Source organism: Amphiprion ocellaris, chromosome 9 (assembly GCF_022539595.1).
Source record: "Amphiprion ocellaris isolate individual 3 ecotype Okinawa chromosome 9, ASM2253959v1, whole genome shotgun sequence".
Classification (NCBI taxonomy): Eukaryota; Metazoa; Chordata; class Actinopteri; family Pomacentridae; genus Amphiprion; species Amphiprion ocellaris.
Genome location: NC_072774.1, coordinates 26,764,728 through 26,782,261, shown reverse-complemented (window position 1 = coordinate 26,782,261; position 17,534 = coordinate 26,764,728). Strand labels below are relative to the sequence as shown.

At 38.7% G+C, this 17,534-nt stretch overlaps 1 protein-coding gene across 1 annotated transcript in view; it reads left to right on the top strand.

The window, feature by feature from the left end:
- Positions 1-17,150, top strand: part of LOC111589114 (exostosin-1a) — a 40,365-nt gene extending 23,215 nt beyond the window's left edge. The window contains exons 2-11 of the mRNA XM_023299837.3: positions 1,722-1,815; positions 5,812-5,919; positions 6,427-6,546; positions 9,829-9,961; positions 10,555-10,673; positions 11,716-11,811; positions 12,800-12,889; positions 13,081-13,241; positions 13,333-13,504; positions 13,892-17,150. Coding sequence (XP_023155605.2) covers positions 1,722-1,815; positions 5,812-5,919; positions 6,427-6,546; positions 9,829-9,961; positions 10,555-10,673; positions 11,716-11,811; positions 12,800-12,889; positions 13,081-13,241; positions 13,333-13,504; positions 13,892-14,077 — 1,279 coding nt within the window. The 3' untranslated portion in view covers positions 14,078-17,150. The remainder of the gene's footprint in view (positions 1-1,721; positions 1,816-5,811; positions 5,920-6,426; positions 6,547-9,828; positions 9,962-10,554; positions 10,674-11,715; positions 11,812-12,799; positions 12,890-13,080; positions 13,242-13,332; positions 13,505-13,891) is intronic.
- Positions 17,151-17,534: the final 384 nt, after the last annotated feature.

Below are 17,534 nucleotides of genomic sequence, written 5' to 3'. Positions count from 1 at the left end.
GTAATGGGTGCACAGATCAGAGCAGCATCTGTGATGGTGCTGTGTGTGTAGCATTATTTGCTATGGTCTTCTAATGTGGACTGCGTTGATAATGGATTTCTGTGTGCATTATACCATGTTACTTATAATGTATTATTATGAACAACATCAAGCTTAACTGCTGCCTTTATGCTTTTTATAGCTGTTAATCATATTCTAAGTCATTGTAGAGGCTGTTACTTGTAAATGGCATGGGTGGTCTTAAGTGGGATTATCCAGATATGATATTTCATCACCACCAAAGCTGATTCAACACTGAAGTTGATATTTTGCATTGTACTCATTTTTGACTCCCATATGATAGTATTTTAGGATGCTTAGTACAAACATCTCAATAATACAAAGTCTTGTGCTTGACAGTAAACCTGAAAATGGTTATTGTAATGGATGGGACTAATGGTAATTTGTATGGGAATTTTTAAGATGGCCCAGCAATTGCATAAATGGAACTGTTGGCCTTGTGTGTCTGCAGTATTTATGAAAATCTTATGGTTAATGTACATCTCTGGGGGCTGCTTTAATAAATAAAACCCAGAAAACCTCATCTCTGTGATTGAAATCTTGAATATAACAGTAGAAATATATAGCAGCTATAAGAAAGCATGTATTGGTCAGGCAACTTTTTAGGATACATTTGATGTTGCTTGGAATAGAGTTTAGATTAATTTGCCTGTAAGCCATAGCGAGGGAAAGACTTTATATTATTTTGTGCTAAGTAAGAACTGCATTTATACTGCTGTGCTCTGCTTTTACCAAATGTGCATGACATAATGCTGACATGTGTCTCGGCTGTGTAGTGACCCGTGGAGTTGTGGATCTGTTGCTGCATCAGGTCTGCAGAGGATTTTACCTTACTATTGGCATTTAGCAGTATACTTAGGTACACAGGAGTGCTGCCTCAGACAGAATAAGTCTGTATACACACACAATGAAGAGGAGGCTGGAGAGATGGCCCTCACAGGCACACACAGGATGCATACACAAATTATCATTCACCTTTACATATATATTAGCATTTTCATGCAAATGGGACCACAGTGTGTTATAAATATAGCACAAATTTGCATGTATACTTGTTTCCAAAGAATATTCTGACAAGTAAAAGTCACACTTCCATTCCTACTTTATAAAACCCAAACCTAATGCACGACCAGGCAACACAAGCCTGCACACTTTTTTGCACTCTCTCCTGCACACGTATAATATTGACACCGAAGGAATTTCAAGCAGCTCCTTAATCCTCAAGCAAGTGCTGACTGAGGCTTAGATTGGAAGAAGAACGAAAGATGTTTAGATGTGCAGGTGAGAGGGCAAAGGGGTTTAACGACGGATGGAGAAAGGGGAAGAGGGAAAAGTCAATATCAAAGAATGGGATTTTTCCTGAAAATACTGCTGCTTTCCAGGTATTCTGTTGGTAAAAAAGGCAACTCTTTTGTTCTGCTGCTGCACTAGGAATCTTTCAGGAAACTTCAGCCTTGTATTTGCTGGCTTTCTAAATACAGTTCTTTTAATGAGGTGTTCCTTTCTATATTTTTCATCTCACAAACCAATGCATAGATGCATTATCTGTGTTCTGCGTGACTGCTTATATTCTCTGTCATCTTTTGTTAGTATCTTGCGCATATAAATACATGCTGCAGGTTTGTTTCATTTGTTCTTCTATCTTTTTTGTCATTCTGCAGGTATGACTACAGAGAGATGCTGTACAACTCTACATTCTGTCTGGTACCTCGAGGACGACGGCTGGGTTCCTTTCGCTTCTTGGAGGCCTTGCAGGTCAGTGATACAAATACAGATGTTGTTTGCTACTGTGAGGTAGAGGTCTTAGTAGCATATTGTAGTAATTCAGAAAATACAGTGTAGCTGCAGTGTTATCAGTTTGATTCCTACAGATTAAAATCATTTCTGTATTTTATTAAGGAATTAATGCAAAATTGTGACTTAAATTGTCCCAATTGTACTAAACGCTTTCAAATTTCTAAAGTGCTTAGATCAATAACGTGCATTTTGCTGACTTGAGTGCACAGCTGAACAGAAAATGACCAGACATGAATTGAACTGTTCCTAGAAACCTTAGCAATGCGTCAGCCTCACTGCTGTGTGACCAAACAATAAATCCATTAATCAGTGCTTGAGAACGGAAAAAGTGAAGTACCGATTTAGTCTGAATTGCTCTCTCACCCACTGCCAGTCATTTTGTTATTGTGCAGCCAGTGTTCCTTCAGCTGCCTGTGACTCAGTGTCTTACTGCTGTTCCTGCCATCTTGTTTCTCTTTTTGCTTCCTTCTTTTCAATTCTGTTTCTGCTTTCTCCTATTCCATTGAATTTTTTCACCCACCTGCTTGATTCTTCTTGTCTGTTGTTTCCTCTTGTGTTTGAAAACTTCAATCATATTGCTTAAATCATGGATTCATCTGTTTTCTTATGTTGACAAACATCTTAATTTTGTACGTGGATGTGCATTTTTCAGGGAGGGTTCCTAATTCATCTCCCTAATTGTATTACTCACTTAACCTGTCTGCTCCCTTTAGGTGTACAGAGATGGTGAAGCTTTTTTAGTGACTTAAATAGATACATTTAATGTGCGGTTTCACCAAATGAACAGTTTCACTTACGATAGTTACATTAAAATTTACATTAAAATTTACCTTTCACTGCGTTTTGTTCACTGAGAACAGAAGAAGTCTCTTTGAATTGCTATTAGGCTGGGTGTAACTAAAAGTCATGTTGCATTTTATGAACTTTTTTTTTAGGTATAGGCATTCTTCTGCTACAATAAGCTTCTTTACGCAATTGCAATGTTCTCTGTGGCTCACCGGAAAAACTGCTATAAGATAGGTTTTACATGTATTTGTAATCTTAACCCTTCAGTCTATCAGATTTTTATTCAGGTCAAATCATAGGTCTGGAACGATTGGAGACAAATAATTTCATTAACTAACTTAGAAATTTTAAGCAGCACAACTATAATCAAAATACATGAGTACCTAGTTCAAGAAATGTTTTGCATGAGTTTCATCAATGTAAATTACATTTTATTTCTATAATGCCTTTTAAAATAAAGTTCCCAAGTTCTGTACAGAATGATACCTATAACTAAAATAAATACACTGTAGAGCCAAAAATATAAATTTAACAATAAAAACGATACAGCCCTTAAATTCTAAATGTGATTACACCACAAACATCACATCTCTTATGGTTTGGGCAGCACAAAATTGAGGCAGAAACTGCTCAAGTAGTAGCAGTTAATTTTATGTTTCTGAAATATTCTTAGCTAGATGTAGAAACTGTGTATTAGTGAAAACAAGACATCAGTTTATTGATCAACAGCAAATGTATTTCTAAATATAAAACATTTATAATGTATTGCTTTTATAATACAACGTATTAGCTGGGTCCAGATAGACTTGCTATTCTGTCTGTATCCGGATTTTGTGAAGCTCTCCTCTAAATGCTGTAATTATTCCCTTGTAGCAGTCTTTTAAGGAAAACAAGAGGCTAATCAAGGAGACTATTTCAGTAATCCTGACCAGTGATTTAGATTTATGGCAAGATTTTGAAAGCCAGGCCTCATGATAATGCAGTAAATGAGGATTCTCTCAAGATAACTGCCAATTAATTATAATAAATGTGGTCTGGTATTTGACTGGTTGTCCTCAGTATTTAAATATAAGGAAATGTTTAAAAAAAAAATAATTGCCCTTCAAATTATTATGCTATGTCATGAGTGACTATTTACTATTGGAAACACGTCTGCTGGCAGTGCTTCAGGGTCACCTGAACTGTTTGAAAAGGCAAATGTTTATCTGTGAAAATCGAAGGAAATGGTACATTACATCTTGAATACAGTGATTATAAATGTACATATTTAAAGTATCTAAACATAAATTACTGATTTGATTAGTGTGACATCATACAGTTGCAGAGCATTAAGGGATTTATAATAAACATCAGAGTGAAAAGGGCAGCTTTCTTTTTGCTTTCACAAATTCTAGGCACCAGCATGAGAACGTAGCTACATATTTTTGAGGTATTTTGAAGAATACATATAGGAACAGGCTTTGCAGCTCCCCTGTTGTATGATTAGATTTAAGATATTTAGCTTCAGATAGCAGGTTTCTTCACCCTTTCGTGGCTTACTCTGAGTTTGAGTGCAAAGCACAAAAATGAGTCAATATTTATGTGATCAAAAAGTTAAAACAAGCCCCAGCTGTGGTGTTTTCTTTGTGTGAGTTATGCTTGTGTCAAGTGTTGTCAGCAGTAGTCCAGAGAAATAAGAGACGAGGGATGTTTCTGAAGAAGAAGAATGAGTTTTGACTTTACAATAGGAGATGGACAGTGTCTCTGTACTGAATCGAACTGCAAAAATAATTGCACCACAAGGGAGCTAACAGTGAGACAAGGTGAGCCAGTGGGCTGATGACCAGATCAACAAAGGAAGAGAATGCAGTGTAGCTGCAGAGGTAGCATGCAGAAGATGGCTGAGGTGTAGGACTGGACTCCGGCCTGGAGGTAATAATGTCTATAAACTCACAGCCTTAGACCTGAAGCACAAAGGTTGAGTAGAGCAGACAGACACTGGAGAATTTAGGAAGACAAACATGCTATGGTGTGATACACTCCTGCAATGGCTAAACAAAGTATTCCAAATGGTCATAAAGGAAGCAGTGCAGTCATCCGGAGTGGAGATGTACATGTTACTGAACCGAGGACTGTGAGGTTGAGCAGCAGTAGACAGATTCAGCACTAAATATAAAGCACAAAGCTGTAGAATCAAGCTGTGCATTGCAGGTGTCATGTGACGTGTAAGGCCACTGTCACAGTGAAATTCTCTTTACATGTCTTTGCAAAATGCAGGGAGTTCATAGCACTGAGTTTTAGTAATGGCTGTTTTTTCAGTGTGTGTGTGTGAGAGAGTGTGAGTATGTGTGTAATATGCTGAGTTAGGAGAGGATTGAACCACAGGAGTCTCTAGTTGATTGCTCTGTGAGTGCAGATAAGTAGGTAAAGCATGGCAGCCTTTCAGCAGATTGCTACCTTTGCTAATGACACCAAGGAGATTAGACGAGCACTGCAGCACTCTGATGCAGGAGTGTTTGTGCCTGGACGTATGTGTGGTGACCAATCAGTGAATGGGACCCCGCTTAACAGATTACAGGGCCGGTTACTGCTGGCAGAACACTGCATGTGCTATCCAGCTCTTACAAACACACATGAGGAACACACAGAATTAAAGTCACAGCACAAACGTGTACATGTTTGCACTATCACACACAAATGGGTGCAAGGATTCACAAGGACATTCACACACACATACACAGATACACATCTCAGTGCAATTTCATTAATCTCCTACATGCAGAGGTTTATTGTTCGAGTACATTTCAGAGTGTACCTGCCTTTCCAGGTACTGCAGTGGTTCTGCAGTTAATGGAATGTGTTTATCCTGTTGTATGAATTTCATTATTTGATTGGACAGTGATTTAGTTTCATTTTTTAAAATTTAAATATCTACTTTTCTCTGTTTATCTACATTTTATTGCCTGTAGAAATACAAATTGTAGCACAACAAGGGTGTTGGTTCCCTTTGAGCATAAATATTTTAAGGAGTTATAGCACCAGAAACTTCTCTACACCTCTGATTTAACACATTTACTGTATATTTGTATTAATTCCATGCTGTGTGTGTTTGTGCATCACAGGTTCCACTCTTCAAACAGTTCATCACGTTAACCAACAGCGTATTTTGTGTTTGTGTTACGCTTGCAGGCAGCTTGTGTGCCAGTGATGCTAAGCAATGGCTGGGAGCTTCCCTTCTCAGAGATAATCGACTGGAACACGGCAGCAGTTATTGGGGATGAAAGGCTGCTATTACAGGTAAGGACAGCTTCTACTACAGTTGAAATGTAATGGTAGTAACAACATACACATCTAAATTTAACTGAAATAACAGCGTCCATACTGTCAAAGAATAGATGGAAAGCGAATCTGTAGTCCAATGTCACATTACCCATTGACATGACTGTTTTTTGACCACAGACAGATTTCAGCAGGTCTTAACTCACAAAAGGTTGATAACAAAGCAGCAGTGTGCAGGTGTTTCTCACTTGTGCATTTTTGACACTATGCGCATGCAAAGTAATAATGGTTTTGTGCATCTCTTGACACAACATGGTTCATTGAAGGACATGTTTTCTGTAAGTTTTTCTGCATTATTGGGTGTTAATTTGTGAATTTTGACATCCATCTTCTAAAGCTATCACATAACATTTGAGACTCACCCAATGCCTTTACTGGACTTGGTGGACTAAATGGCAGTACACAGTGTAGAGTATTGTTTATAGCTTGTGTTCTCTCTTTACTAACGTACTACTTCTGTTGCAGATCCCCTCAACAGTGCGGTCCATCCACCAGGATAAGATCTTGTCCCTGAGACAGCAGACGCAGTTCCTATGGGAGGCTTATTTCAACTCGGTGGAGAAGATAGTACTGACCACACTGGAGGTACACACACATATTCATATTTATACATAAAAAACACTGCAGTTACACACATATATATTTATATCTCTATATGTTAGTGCAGTGCCCGTTCAGTACTTGCCTCCTTGGAACAGGCGATTTATTGGCCTCTAGTATCGCTGCTTGTAGCTTTCTCAATATCACTGACCAACTGCTGATTCAGATTACGTCGCACCACTTCACAACCTGCACTTACTGCGTTATCAGACTGTAACAACTGCATGTAACATTAACTTAAGCAGTTTTCTCATTCATATATGGCTGTTACATCAAATGGCAAAATACCAGATAATGTGTGGTGTAAAATTACCATCATGGCAGCAGTGCAGAAATTACTTTGTACACGGGGGTGAATAAGAAATATTGAGAAAATGAATTTTGGGTGATACTACTAACAGAACACTTTCTGCAACAGAACACGTTCCTAATACCCTATATCATGCTTGGGTGGAGACAAAAAGTAAACAGGATGGTGCTGTCTGTTGCTGCAGTTTTGACAAAGCACTCCAGGGTGCTATCTCTTCAAGTGCTCATGCACAGCAGTTGTACTGGCGTGATAAGCCATTTTCAGTTTGCAGTGCTCTCAGAGCGCCACATTGTTGGCTCTGTCGAAAACACTTCCACACTTTAGATGATTGTTGGTTAGGTTTTTTTATGTCCAACTTTTCCTACCGGAGAACCCGTGCTTTGACTGGGCATAGCCTCTGCTGCGATGCGCTGTTTTCGCTGTACATTTGGTTGCCACAGCTCTCCTGTAGTCAACAACTGCTGTGTAATGTTTGCATCTGGATAAACGCTTATCAAACCGAATTCAAACTCAACAATGTGTTTCCTTGGATACCTATCAGCAAAACAAGAAGCAAAAACAACACATGAATACACATACTACAACTCTTTAATTCATCACTAGGATGCATATACATAAGGGCTAAGCAATGTTTATTGTTTGATATTTTTTTCATGTAATTGGATTCTGTTTGTTGTACACATGATTCTGTTTTCCAAAACAGAAAATCTTCAGGGAGGAAAATCAGATGCAAATGTTCAGGATTTGCATGTTTGTGTAAAATGGCAGCAATCTGTATGCCAGTATTTACGCACTTAAACTGAATCATTTTTAATTTTTAAAATGCTACTTCAATGTGAATATTTTTTACTTGACTGAAAACTGTGCAGGCTTGCACACAAATACAAGCAAGCACAAAAATACAAACACAGCTTGTGTTGTGTAAAGTCACTTAATCCTCTTCAGGGTGGTTATTGAGTTTGTACTGACATTTTACAAGTGCAGACGTAATACGTGCAATGAAAATGCTCCAGACTAGAATGAAAACCAAGAACGATGATATATATTGTTAGACGGTGCTGTCATGTTTTGAGGCTGCATCGCGCTGTGGCTCGGCTATCAATCATGTCAGTAGTTTGTTACTGTCAGAGTCCATTTATCTGTATTCTTCCTGGTGAGGAGCAGGCTATCATACTGGTCTTGGGCTAGAATTACAAGCAGGCAAAGATGAGAGCAGGGGGGAATGGAAAGGGATGAGGGTGCAAGACAGGGAGGCAGACAGAATGTATAAAGTTGCTCTAAGTAAGGCAGGAATTGTTACTGCATTTCATTTCATGCTGTAAACATGGTTAGGCATTGGTGCATCTTCAAATTCACCAGCCACTATCACTATTTTACCTCGATGTGTCAAGACAGCAGACGACCTGATAAACTACCAGAATGACAGGTGAGGTGGAACAGCTTGTCAAATCACCATTTTGAGCTGCACGTAAACCTTATTGCTGACTGCAGTTTAGTTGCATCCTCAGATAGTTTTACACACACTATGAAATAGGAAGTCAGGACACAAGAAGGCAGAGCTGGAATTTCTCTGTCAGCAGGGTAAAGTTACAGCCTCAAGAAGCTGATCTTCGATCTGTTTACACTTTCAGTATCTTCACCCTTTTCCAACGTATGCAATCGCACAACACAAGGTCAGGTGTGTGTGGGCTTCAAATGCAGTCTTTAGTGATCTAGGTATGCTCCACTAAACACCCAAGCATTTTAAAACCACAATATCCTATAAGAAATAAATACAGTTTACTTTGGTCTGCAGCTCCTGAGAATGTTTCATAATTTCTGAACATATATAAACTCAAACATAGGCTAAATAACAGAATACAAATGTAAAGTAATGTTTGAAGGAATAGGTTAGGCCCAAAAAGATGTAGCTGCAAATACAAGCCAAAGAACCTGATCAGACTTCAAAGCTGCTTATGTTTTCACCATTTTCACAGATGAGAGGCTCAGATGATTTCATTAAGCCATGCCTACCACCTGAGCCAAGAAAGAGTAATTTAATTTTAGGATTTAATTGTCAATATAGAGGATCTATGTTTGCTTTTCCTTTCCATTGACAGGTTATATCCAAAATCCAAATTAAATAGGTTTTTATTGTTGAGTCTTGTTTTCAGCTCATAGAAGCTGCAGAGTGGATGTTGTTTCTGCTTTTGTTTACATGTGGACTTAAATGATAAGATTCAGGGTCTTGAAAGGAACAATCATTTTATGTGCCACAGTTGAGGAGAAAAAACATATATAATTATAATGAAGTGATTCCCCTTTAGGAAAGATACTTCATTTGTACTTAATCAGTTTGTTGCTGCCTTTGTTTCTGACATGTGGTGGTCATTGATAGATGTAATTCAACAAGCTAACAAAACTGTGAAGCTGTTTATTACTGTACAATATTTAACATATTTAGGCGATGTGATATGAATTAATGTAAATAGACAGTTGAAAGATAGAAAACAACACAACCAGAAATAAGCTCTCCAGAAGACAACAATGAAAGGAGAATTAGATAATAGGGTAACAGAAATTGTTGTTTTTGAGAAGACCTGACAACATATAAAAAACCAACGCTCATTTGTAGTCTGCAGGATCCTGCTTTATTTGAAGTGACTCGTTATTTCAGATGCTAGTTTGAGAAGCGCCTGAAGAACTAAGTCTGCACTCCGTTTCCAAACAGCATGTTGGATAATTTTGGTTCAGTGTTACGTGAATGGACATGGAAGATATTGACCCCCCAAAAAATTCCTTCTAACTAATCTTCCAGTCCATGCTGGTCGTACAAAAATGTACTTTATAAAGTTTCATAACAGTTTCTTTATTGTGATCTTTTTCTGTGTGTTACAAAATAACAAGTGTTTTGAACATTTTATTACAGTTGACAAATGTACTGAAAATTAATCTTTTCTACTCCCCTATCTATGTAGATCATCCAGGACCGGGTACTGCTGCACACCTCACGGAGTAACCTCATGTGGAACTGTCTTCCTGGAGGTCTTTTCACGCTGCCTCAGTACTCCACACACCTGAGAGACTTCCCCTTCTACTACGCTAAGCTGGGTCAGTTCATTAATCATACACATGGTACATGCTAAGAGCCACATTAATGGCACAACATTCACTTTATTTAGACAAATTTTCTTGTACAGCATCACACAGGAACAGCTGGGGTTTGGCAGCTGTTTAATACTTGTAAACTAACATGTAAATCTGTCACAGGTTTGTGCAATTTATTTTGATTAATTCCTGATTTGTCGTACAGAAGCACATTAATTAGACATGCCAAGCTGTATTTGTGCTTTGTTAATTGGCCAGATATGTGACTTGTTGCTGACACTGGCATTTAGTTACCTTTTCCTTTTCAAGTTTAATTACGTATGTTCAGCTGTGCTTGACACAGCTTGATGTAAGCTTACACAAACCAAGAGATGCACACAGCTGTCAAAAAGGTATTACAGATGAAAAATGTCATCATTCAGTTCTTTTAAGAAACCTATTTGCACAACTTAGAACTGTAGGGTTAGAATTTGCGCTGTTGCATATACAAGTAGTTCCATGTAAAAGTAAATACAATTCAGAAAACTATTCTCATATTTTAATGCTTAACTAACAGATTTGAATGTTGCCTTTTAATACTTTTACTTTTTTCACAGGTATCAAGCCACACCCCAAGTTTACAGCAATCATTCATGTGGTCACTCCACTGGTCTCCCAGTCCCAGCCAGTCATGAAGCTGCTGGTGGCTGTGGCCAAATCCCAGTACTGTGCTCAGGTAATCAGAAACCCAGCACACATTAGAATGATCTGACCATGAATGATCTGGTTACTACTCGATGTTAATGTGATTAGAGTTACTCCGTGGTGGTAATTTATTAAAACCAGAAGTAATGTGTGACATCTTAAAACACTAAAAAATTCTAACACAGTATTTTAAGATGTTAAACGGAAAGCAAAGTGAGCAAAGCTGCTTTGGGTGGAAAAGGAGTTTGTCGCTATGTTAATGTCATTTCTCAGGTTTGTCACATCACTGAAGTGCTGCTGTTGGCTTAAAGCTGCTTTTGAACTTCAGTATTTTAATCTTGCTGGAGAGATGAAGGGAGGCTGTCCAAATATATTGCAAATATTCCTGCAGCAGCAGATCCACCCTCTTTCTACGGATACCTTTGCACTATGTTAATGTATGCTGTTGGAAATATAAGAAACCATTACTCTTAGAACCATGTCATGTACAGCTGTTCGGCTGTCAAAACTCATAGCTGCATGTAATCACTATAATGTATGAATTCACACATAACACTGTTGAACATATTAATGGTGACAGGGATGAGTTTGTGGTTATGTTTTGCAGCAGGAGTTTCAATGTGTGCTGCCAGTCTTTCTTTTTTTCAATGGATATTCTCCTATATTACCCAATATTATAGTCTTTTGCTAATTAACTAAAGTTAGGAAGTCCTGTTTCCTGGATATAGAACGGTACGGCTAATATCTCAGTACATTTTGTTTCAGCATTTAAAGTGTGATGCTGTCATGTAGGTGGTGTGACAGTTCTGAAAATAGATATGCAGTTTCATGAAGATGTTTGTCTTCCACATAAATCGTGAGTTAGTAAAACAAAGTCCTTTGAATTAAAGCAAGGGCTTATTGTGGGTTTATAGATATCTTTCTAAACCAGACAAGGATTGTCAGATATAATTAGACTTCATTTTTAACATATTTCTCATGAGCTACACATGCGTACAAAGGGATATAGGTGAATCTGAAAATGCTTCTATTCAGAATGGTGACTAAGCTTTACCAATTTTCCATTTGTGCAGGTAATGGTTCTGTGGAACTGCGACAAGCCTCTTCCTGCCAAGCAGCGCTGGCCTGCCACCTCTGTCCCTGTCATTGTTATAGAAGGGGAAAGCAAGGTAAAGGCTATTGCTGTATACTTCAATATGTTATTGCATACATTTTGCATCTATTATTGGAAGCCTTCTCTTTGTGAGATATAAATTACTGATGAAGCACAGGTGTAAACTTGTATCATGTCCAAGCTTTGGATCCAATTCTACCTTGATTCAGACAGTGCAGCTTTTTAATTTAACATTCTCTACATTAAACATGTCTTAAATTTAGAGAAAATTAATGTTTCACATAGACAAAGTTAGAATAGCTCCCACAAATGAGTCATTGCCACTCAGGAGAAACTGAAAAGAAGTCTGTCAATGAACGCTCTGATACTGTACACAACTTCTCGAGGCAACAAGAAGAAAACTGCAGAATTATCTAATATGCCAGGTATTTGACTGTGATGCAGGAACTTGACAGAGATTGCAATGTAGACTTAGTTGCATTGAAGTTCAGGTTCTTTTTCCTCAAGTGTTTGTTTAGCCAAAGCCTCGTGAGTTGAATGCTGATGTGGCTAACAAGGTCGTTGCTATCAGGCATAAAAACCCACACTCTACATTTCGATTGAAGCTGGCATTTAGATCAGTATGCACATATTTCTAAAACTGGAAACCACCTCATGAGCACTTGTTAGACAGAGTTATTTGCATAGATACATGCCAAAAAGCAGAGGCTTTGGGGCTCATCAGGGAGGGAAATGCACTCTGCTGCTTGTAGATTTTTATCTGTGGTTTTAAGTTCATCAGTAAAATGCTGTATTTGTGCTGTCACTGATGTTATGTGAGCTTGTATATGTGGCTGACACTGCTGTCATTGCAGCAAGATGAAAGGACTCTAGCACAAACAGATGTGAAAAAACTGGTAGTGCTGCTTGTCAGACAGATGCCCTAACTTGTGTTCATGTGTTCATACATTAATACTTATTAGTGAACTGCATAGTAAAAGTGTTGACTCCATTTTTTTTTTTTTAAATTTACATTTTGCTGGTGTATCCACAAATTATACCAGGTGATAAGCAGTCGCTTTCTACCCTACGACACCATCCCCACTGATGCTGTACTCAGTCTGGACGAGGACACGGTGCTGTCCACCACAGAGGTCAGACTGCCAGAAAACTACATCAAACACATACAGTGTTTTTAAATAAAGAGCACATGTTGCAGAAGTTCTACCAAATAAATTTCTCTTCACTATTACAACTCTGTTGGATGCACCTCTCTGGAATGATCTGGTTTCTTGGCCTCATGTCTCTGTCTGTTTGTCTTTGTTTCTCTGTGATCTCGATCCAGGTCGACTTTGCCTTCACAGTGTGGCAAAGTTTCCCCGACCGCATAGTTGGTTACCCAGCTCGCAGCCACTTCTGGGACAGCAACAAGGAGCGGTGGGGCTACACTTCCAAATGGACCAACGACTACTCCATGGTGCTGACTGGGGCTGCCATCTATCACAGGTACTGGCACTCTGCTCTGTTTCCATTTAGTTCAGTTTCTCCTTTGTGCATTAGCAACCCTCCTCTCACTCTCTCACTTTTCTTCCCTCAGATACTACCACTACTTGTACACCACCTACCTTCCAGCCAGCCTGAAGACCATGGTTGACCAAATGTCGAACTGCGAGGACATTCTGATGAATTTTCTGGTGTCGTCGGTGTCTAAACTACCACCCATCAAGGTCACACAAAAGAAACAATACAAGGAAACCATGATGGGACAGGTGAGTCAGATTATTTATCTTGCAGAAGTAGTTAATTTTATTTTGTAACAGGTGAGATTTTGGTGCATTTGTATATGATAATTTATGGATTACTGCTAGTATTGTCTATTGTAGAGGCTGATGGCCTTTATACACGTTGCACCGCTTTATCCCTGATAACATTTGCTGTCAGAGGGGAGAAAAACACTGCAATAGTCATTTGTAAATTTAAACTGAAATGTGTTTTCTAGCAATATGGCCTTCAGTATAAAACAACTCATGAATACTTACAATAGGCTGTGAAAGGTCACGATAATTGGTGATGCATTATTCATATTGTTGATCTCTTTTCCTTTGCGCTGCCTCCATCTCACCCTCTCTCCCCATTCTGTCACCTCCCATCCCCAGAGCTCCCGGGCTTCTCGCTGGGCCGACCCGGACCATTTCGCCCAGCGTCAGACCTGCATGAACAAGTTTGCCAGCTGGTTTGGCACCATGCCGCTGGTCCATTCACAGATGAGGCTGGATCCGGTCCTGTTCAAAGACCAGGTGTCCATATTGCGGAAGAAGTACAGGGACATCGAGAGGCTATAACCCTCCTGAGCCCCCCGCTCGCTGGACACAACAAAGAAAGAGCGAGGGGGCGGACATGTAGAGAAGCCTTTCCATGGTTGCATGGATGGAGCAGTGGAGAAACAAATTGGATTGGGCACAGGGAAAGACGAGGAATAAAACTTGAACAGAAGCGGAGGACGCCACATTTGTCGGCCTCCTTTGTTGTCCTTCCTTCATTTCTCCTTTCTACCCCTGCTCTTTGTGTACTAGGGGATAGCGGAACACACAGGTCCCACTATTTACATCATGACTACCAACCACTGAAGGACACCTGAGGACTTTTAAAGGCTCGACTTTAAACTGAAGTGGTCATGGAGTCAAAAAAATCACAGCTTTCTGTTTGTGTCCCAGCAGCAGCAAACCTTTCCCTACTCCAACCCACTGAAAGTGACTGTGTGTTCTGCTCTGTACACTATGCACAGGTACCTGAAAGTTTTTGATGACAGAATATTATTGATAAATATGAAGAGGATAACACTATTTTGGATTGTGTTTAGCTATTTTTTATACAGTGAATGAATGGCCAGCACTACTCTCTCTGTATTGTCTTAATAAAAAACCAATAGTAGGGTGGCTTAGGGGAGGAATGACAACCCCTCGACCACAGAACTGAGTTAGGATCATTGATCTGACATTCACAGTGCCTCACAGTTTATCTAATGGCAGTGGGATCCTGGAATCTTAGAAAAAGACTTGGTGCAGAATGAGCACCTTGATCTTGCTGCTTTATCGTTGTATTTTTTTTCGTGATATGTGATTTTCTGTATAACTGATAAAATTATGGATCGTGTAGTAAATTTTCAAAGGTCAGCATTCACATATTGTTCTCAAAAAGGTAGAATGAAAATGTGTTTATTCAGTTGAACAAACAGTTATGTGCCATTTTGAACAAATTTCCTGTGTAAAATTATGGCTGTTTCAAAGGCACCTTGTGCAGCTAGATTTGCTATGTGGGAACAGAAATCCCAGGAACTGAATAGGAATGCAGAGAAAATTCAGTGAGATCCCCTGTTTCCATTTTAGCAAGAAACTTTCTTCATGTCTCCTTTTTTTCATTTGTAAAGGCATAAACAACAAGCTAGAATCGGTACTTGAATACGTGCTGAACTGAAGAACAACAGAGGATTGTATGAGTTGCCTTGGTTATATGAGGCTGAGTTTGCCAGTGGTCTGTTTGAAACACAAACCACTGTGAAAACCAGGGCATGGTTCTTTTTGGGCTGGAATATTTATATTCTGTAATTGTCTCTTTGATATAGACCCAATTTCATTTCATCCAGTTACAAGTTTGGCAGTAGCTCAGGTTCACAGGTACTTGACGGTGGCTAACATTGCTTTCATCTAGACTGTCAGAGTTTGGCATCATACTAAGCAGACCACTATATATTTCCCCAAATATTATGAACAAATATGAGCAGACTAACAAGAATTCTCACCAACCAGTTGTCATACCCCTAAAAGACTTTGATAGCAATTTTAAATTAGTGGATGATATGCTATCCAGTAAGTAATTGTTCCCATTTGTGTTATTTCTTCGACTACATACATGCAAATTAAAGCCTTTTGGCATGTCTGATAATGATATATGTAAATAGCCATCACAACATCAGACTGACATAATGCTGTTGCAGTTTGGTAACATTCAGGAAACAAATGTTAAAGACACGTTCCTTAACTCAGTATGTCTCCTAAAAAACATCTTTGTCACTTTCTATATAGTGGTCTGAAATCTGAGAGACATATCTCATTTGTTACAAATCTGTACATTGATTGCCAAATGTCATTGGAACATGAAATTAGGTTTATATGGTGCTGGGTCAACAGGCTAAATGACTTTGTGTCCTTTTTTTGTGTTGATATATCATGTTATCTGAAAATGTAAATCAATGACTCTAGAATGGACGAAGTTTTTAAATCACTACATGATCGAGTTAAAATTCAACACACTGCCCTTAAATTGTAAATTTAGCAACATTTCAGCCATCTAATCACACAAACCGTGACACATGCTTTGGTAGCTTCAGCTTTTCTTCTTTTTTTTTTGCCGGAAAATCAAACAAATCGTTGTTTCTTTAAGCGCCACAGTCCTTCACAGACTACCCTATGTGCCAATAGAGCATTCATGGTTTTGTTTTTTGTGTTCACTGGATATGTGGAATGCCATGCATTCCCATATTTATGTGGTTCGTTAAGTATTTTCTGTCTGTATAGGAACAAGAGTGTAAAAGGATGGAAAGAGTTTGTGTGAGAGGCTGAGAACATGGCACAGAAGGCTGCTGCATGGTATTTTTCACTTCTGAGAATGTGCTTTCAGTGTAAGGGCAAATAAGCAGCCCTAGTATAACTACTAAACATAGTGCTATCAAGACAAATGAACATGGTCGTAGACAGTATCACATTTCAGAAACGAACTTGGTGCAATATTTAAGCTGGCATTTTCTCTTTCTGTTTCCTTTCTCTTCCCTTGTGTTAATGTTTCAGAGGGCAGGGGGTGATATATTGACGTGCCTTCAGAAGAAATACACTTACGAATTTTTTTGTTCTGAAATGCCTTGTTTCTAGAAACAGGTCCCTATTTTCATTTCATCAAAGTTTTTGTGTTTTCTTTATCAACATCCAGTAACTCATAAAGCGCCCTAATTTATATTGTTTAACACTGGAATGCTATGAAGACTCACCACCACACATCTGATACTAACATTCCTGCCTTTTCTGTCATAGGAACGTTTTTCTAAGTCTTGTCCTGACATACATACTGCCTTGTATTACTATACTTGCGAGATCCCAAACCCCCACTTCTGCCTAATTGTCACAACTACAGTAATACATGTAATAAACATAATTCTCACACACAAACGCGCAGTATATATCAGACAGGATTGTGTCTCAAATGAATCTTTGCCTGCTTCCTTCACTCTCTTCTGTAACTGCACACCTAATTTTATAGAGATTAAAATGGAAAGATAGAGGAAAAAATCACAATTTTGTAAATGAATTTTATAGAAACAAATTGAAAAAAAAATCAACAAATAAAATGTTTGATATAAATTGACTGCCTCGTGTGTGTTTTTGGTCTTAGTTTTTTCAGTTTGGGAATTTGTTTGTGGCTATTATAGTTACATATAGCCCACAGCATACTTTGCAACACGTACCCAACTCGATATATATACTGCAGAGTTCCATTTTCTCCATTTTACCTCGTCATCCCTCTTCCTCACTAACCTGTCTGCAACCCAATTTCCAGGCATCCCAAACATATTTTGCGTGTTAGGTTTTATGCACTGTGCCCACTGAGACAGAGCCAAACTAAATAATACCTTTAGCTTCCTCCTTGTGCGCGTGTGAACTTCATCCGATGCCAAGAAACTGCAGTGTTTACATAAATCTGTGTCAGGATGATTGGTTTAGACACGCTGCATAAATAACAGCATCTATC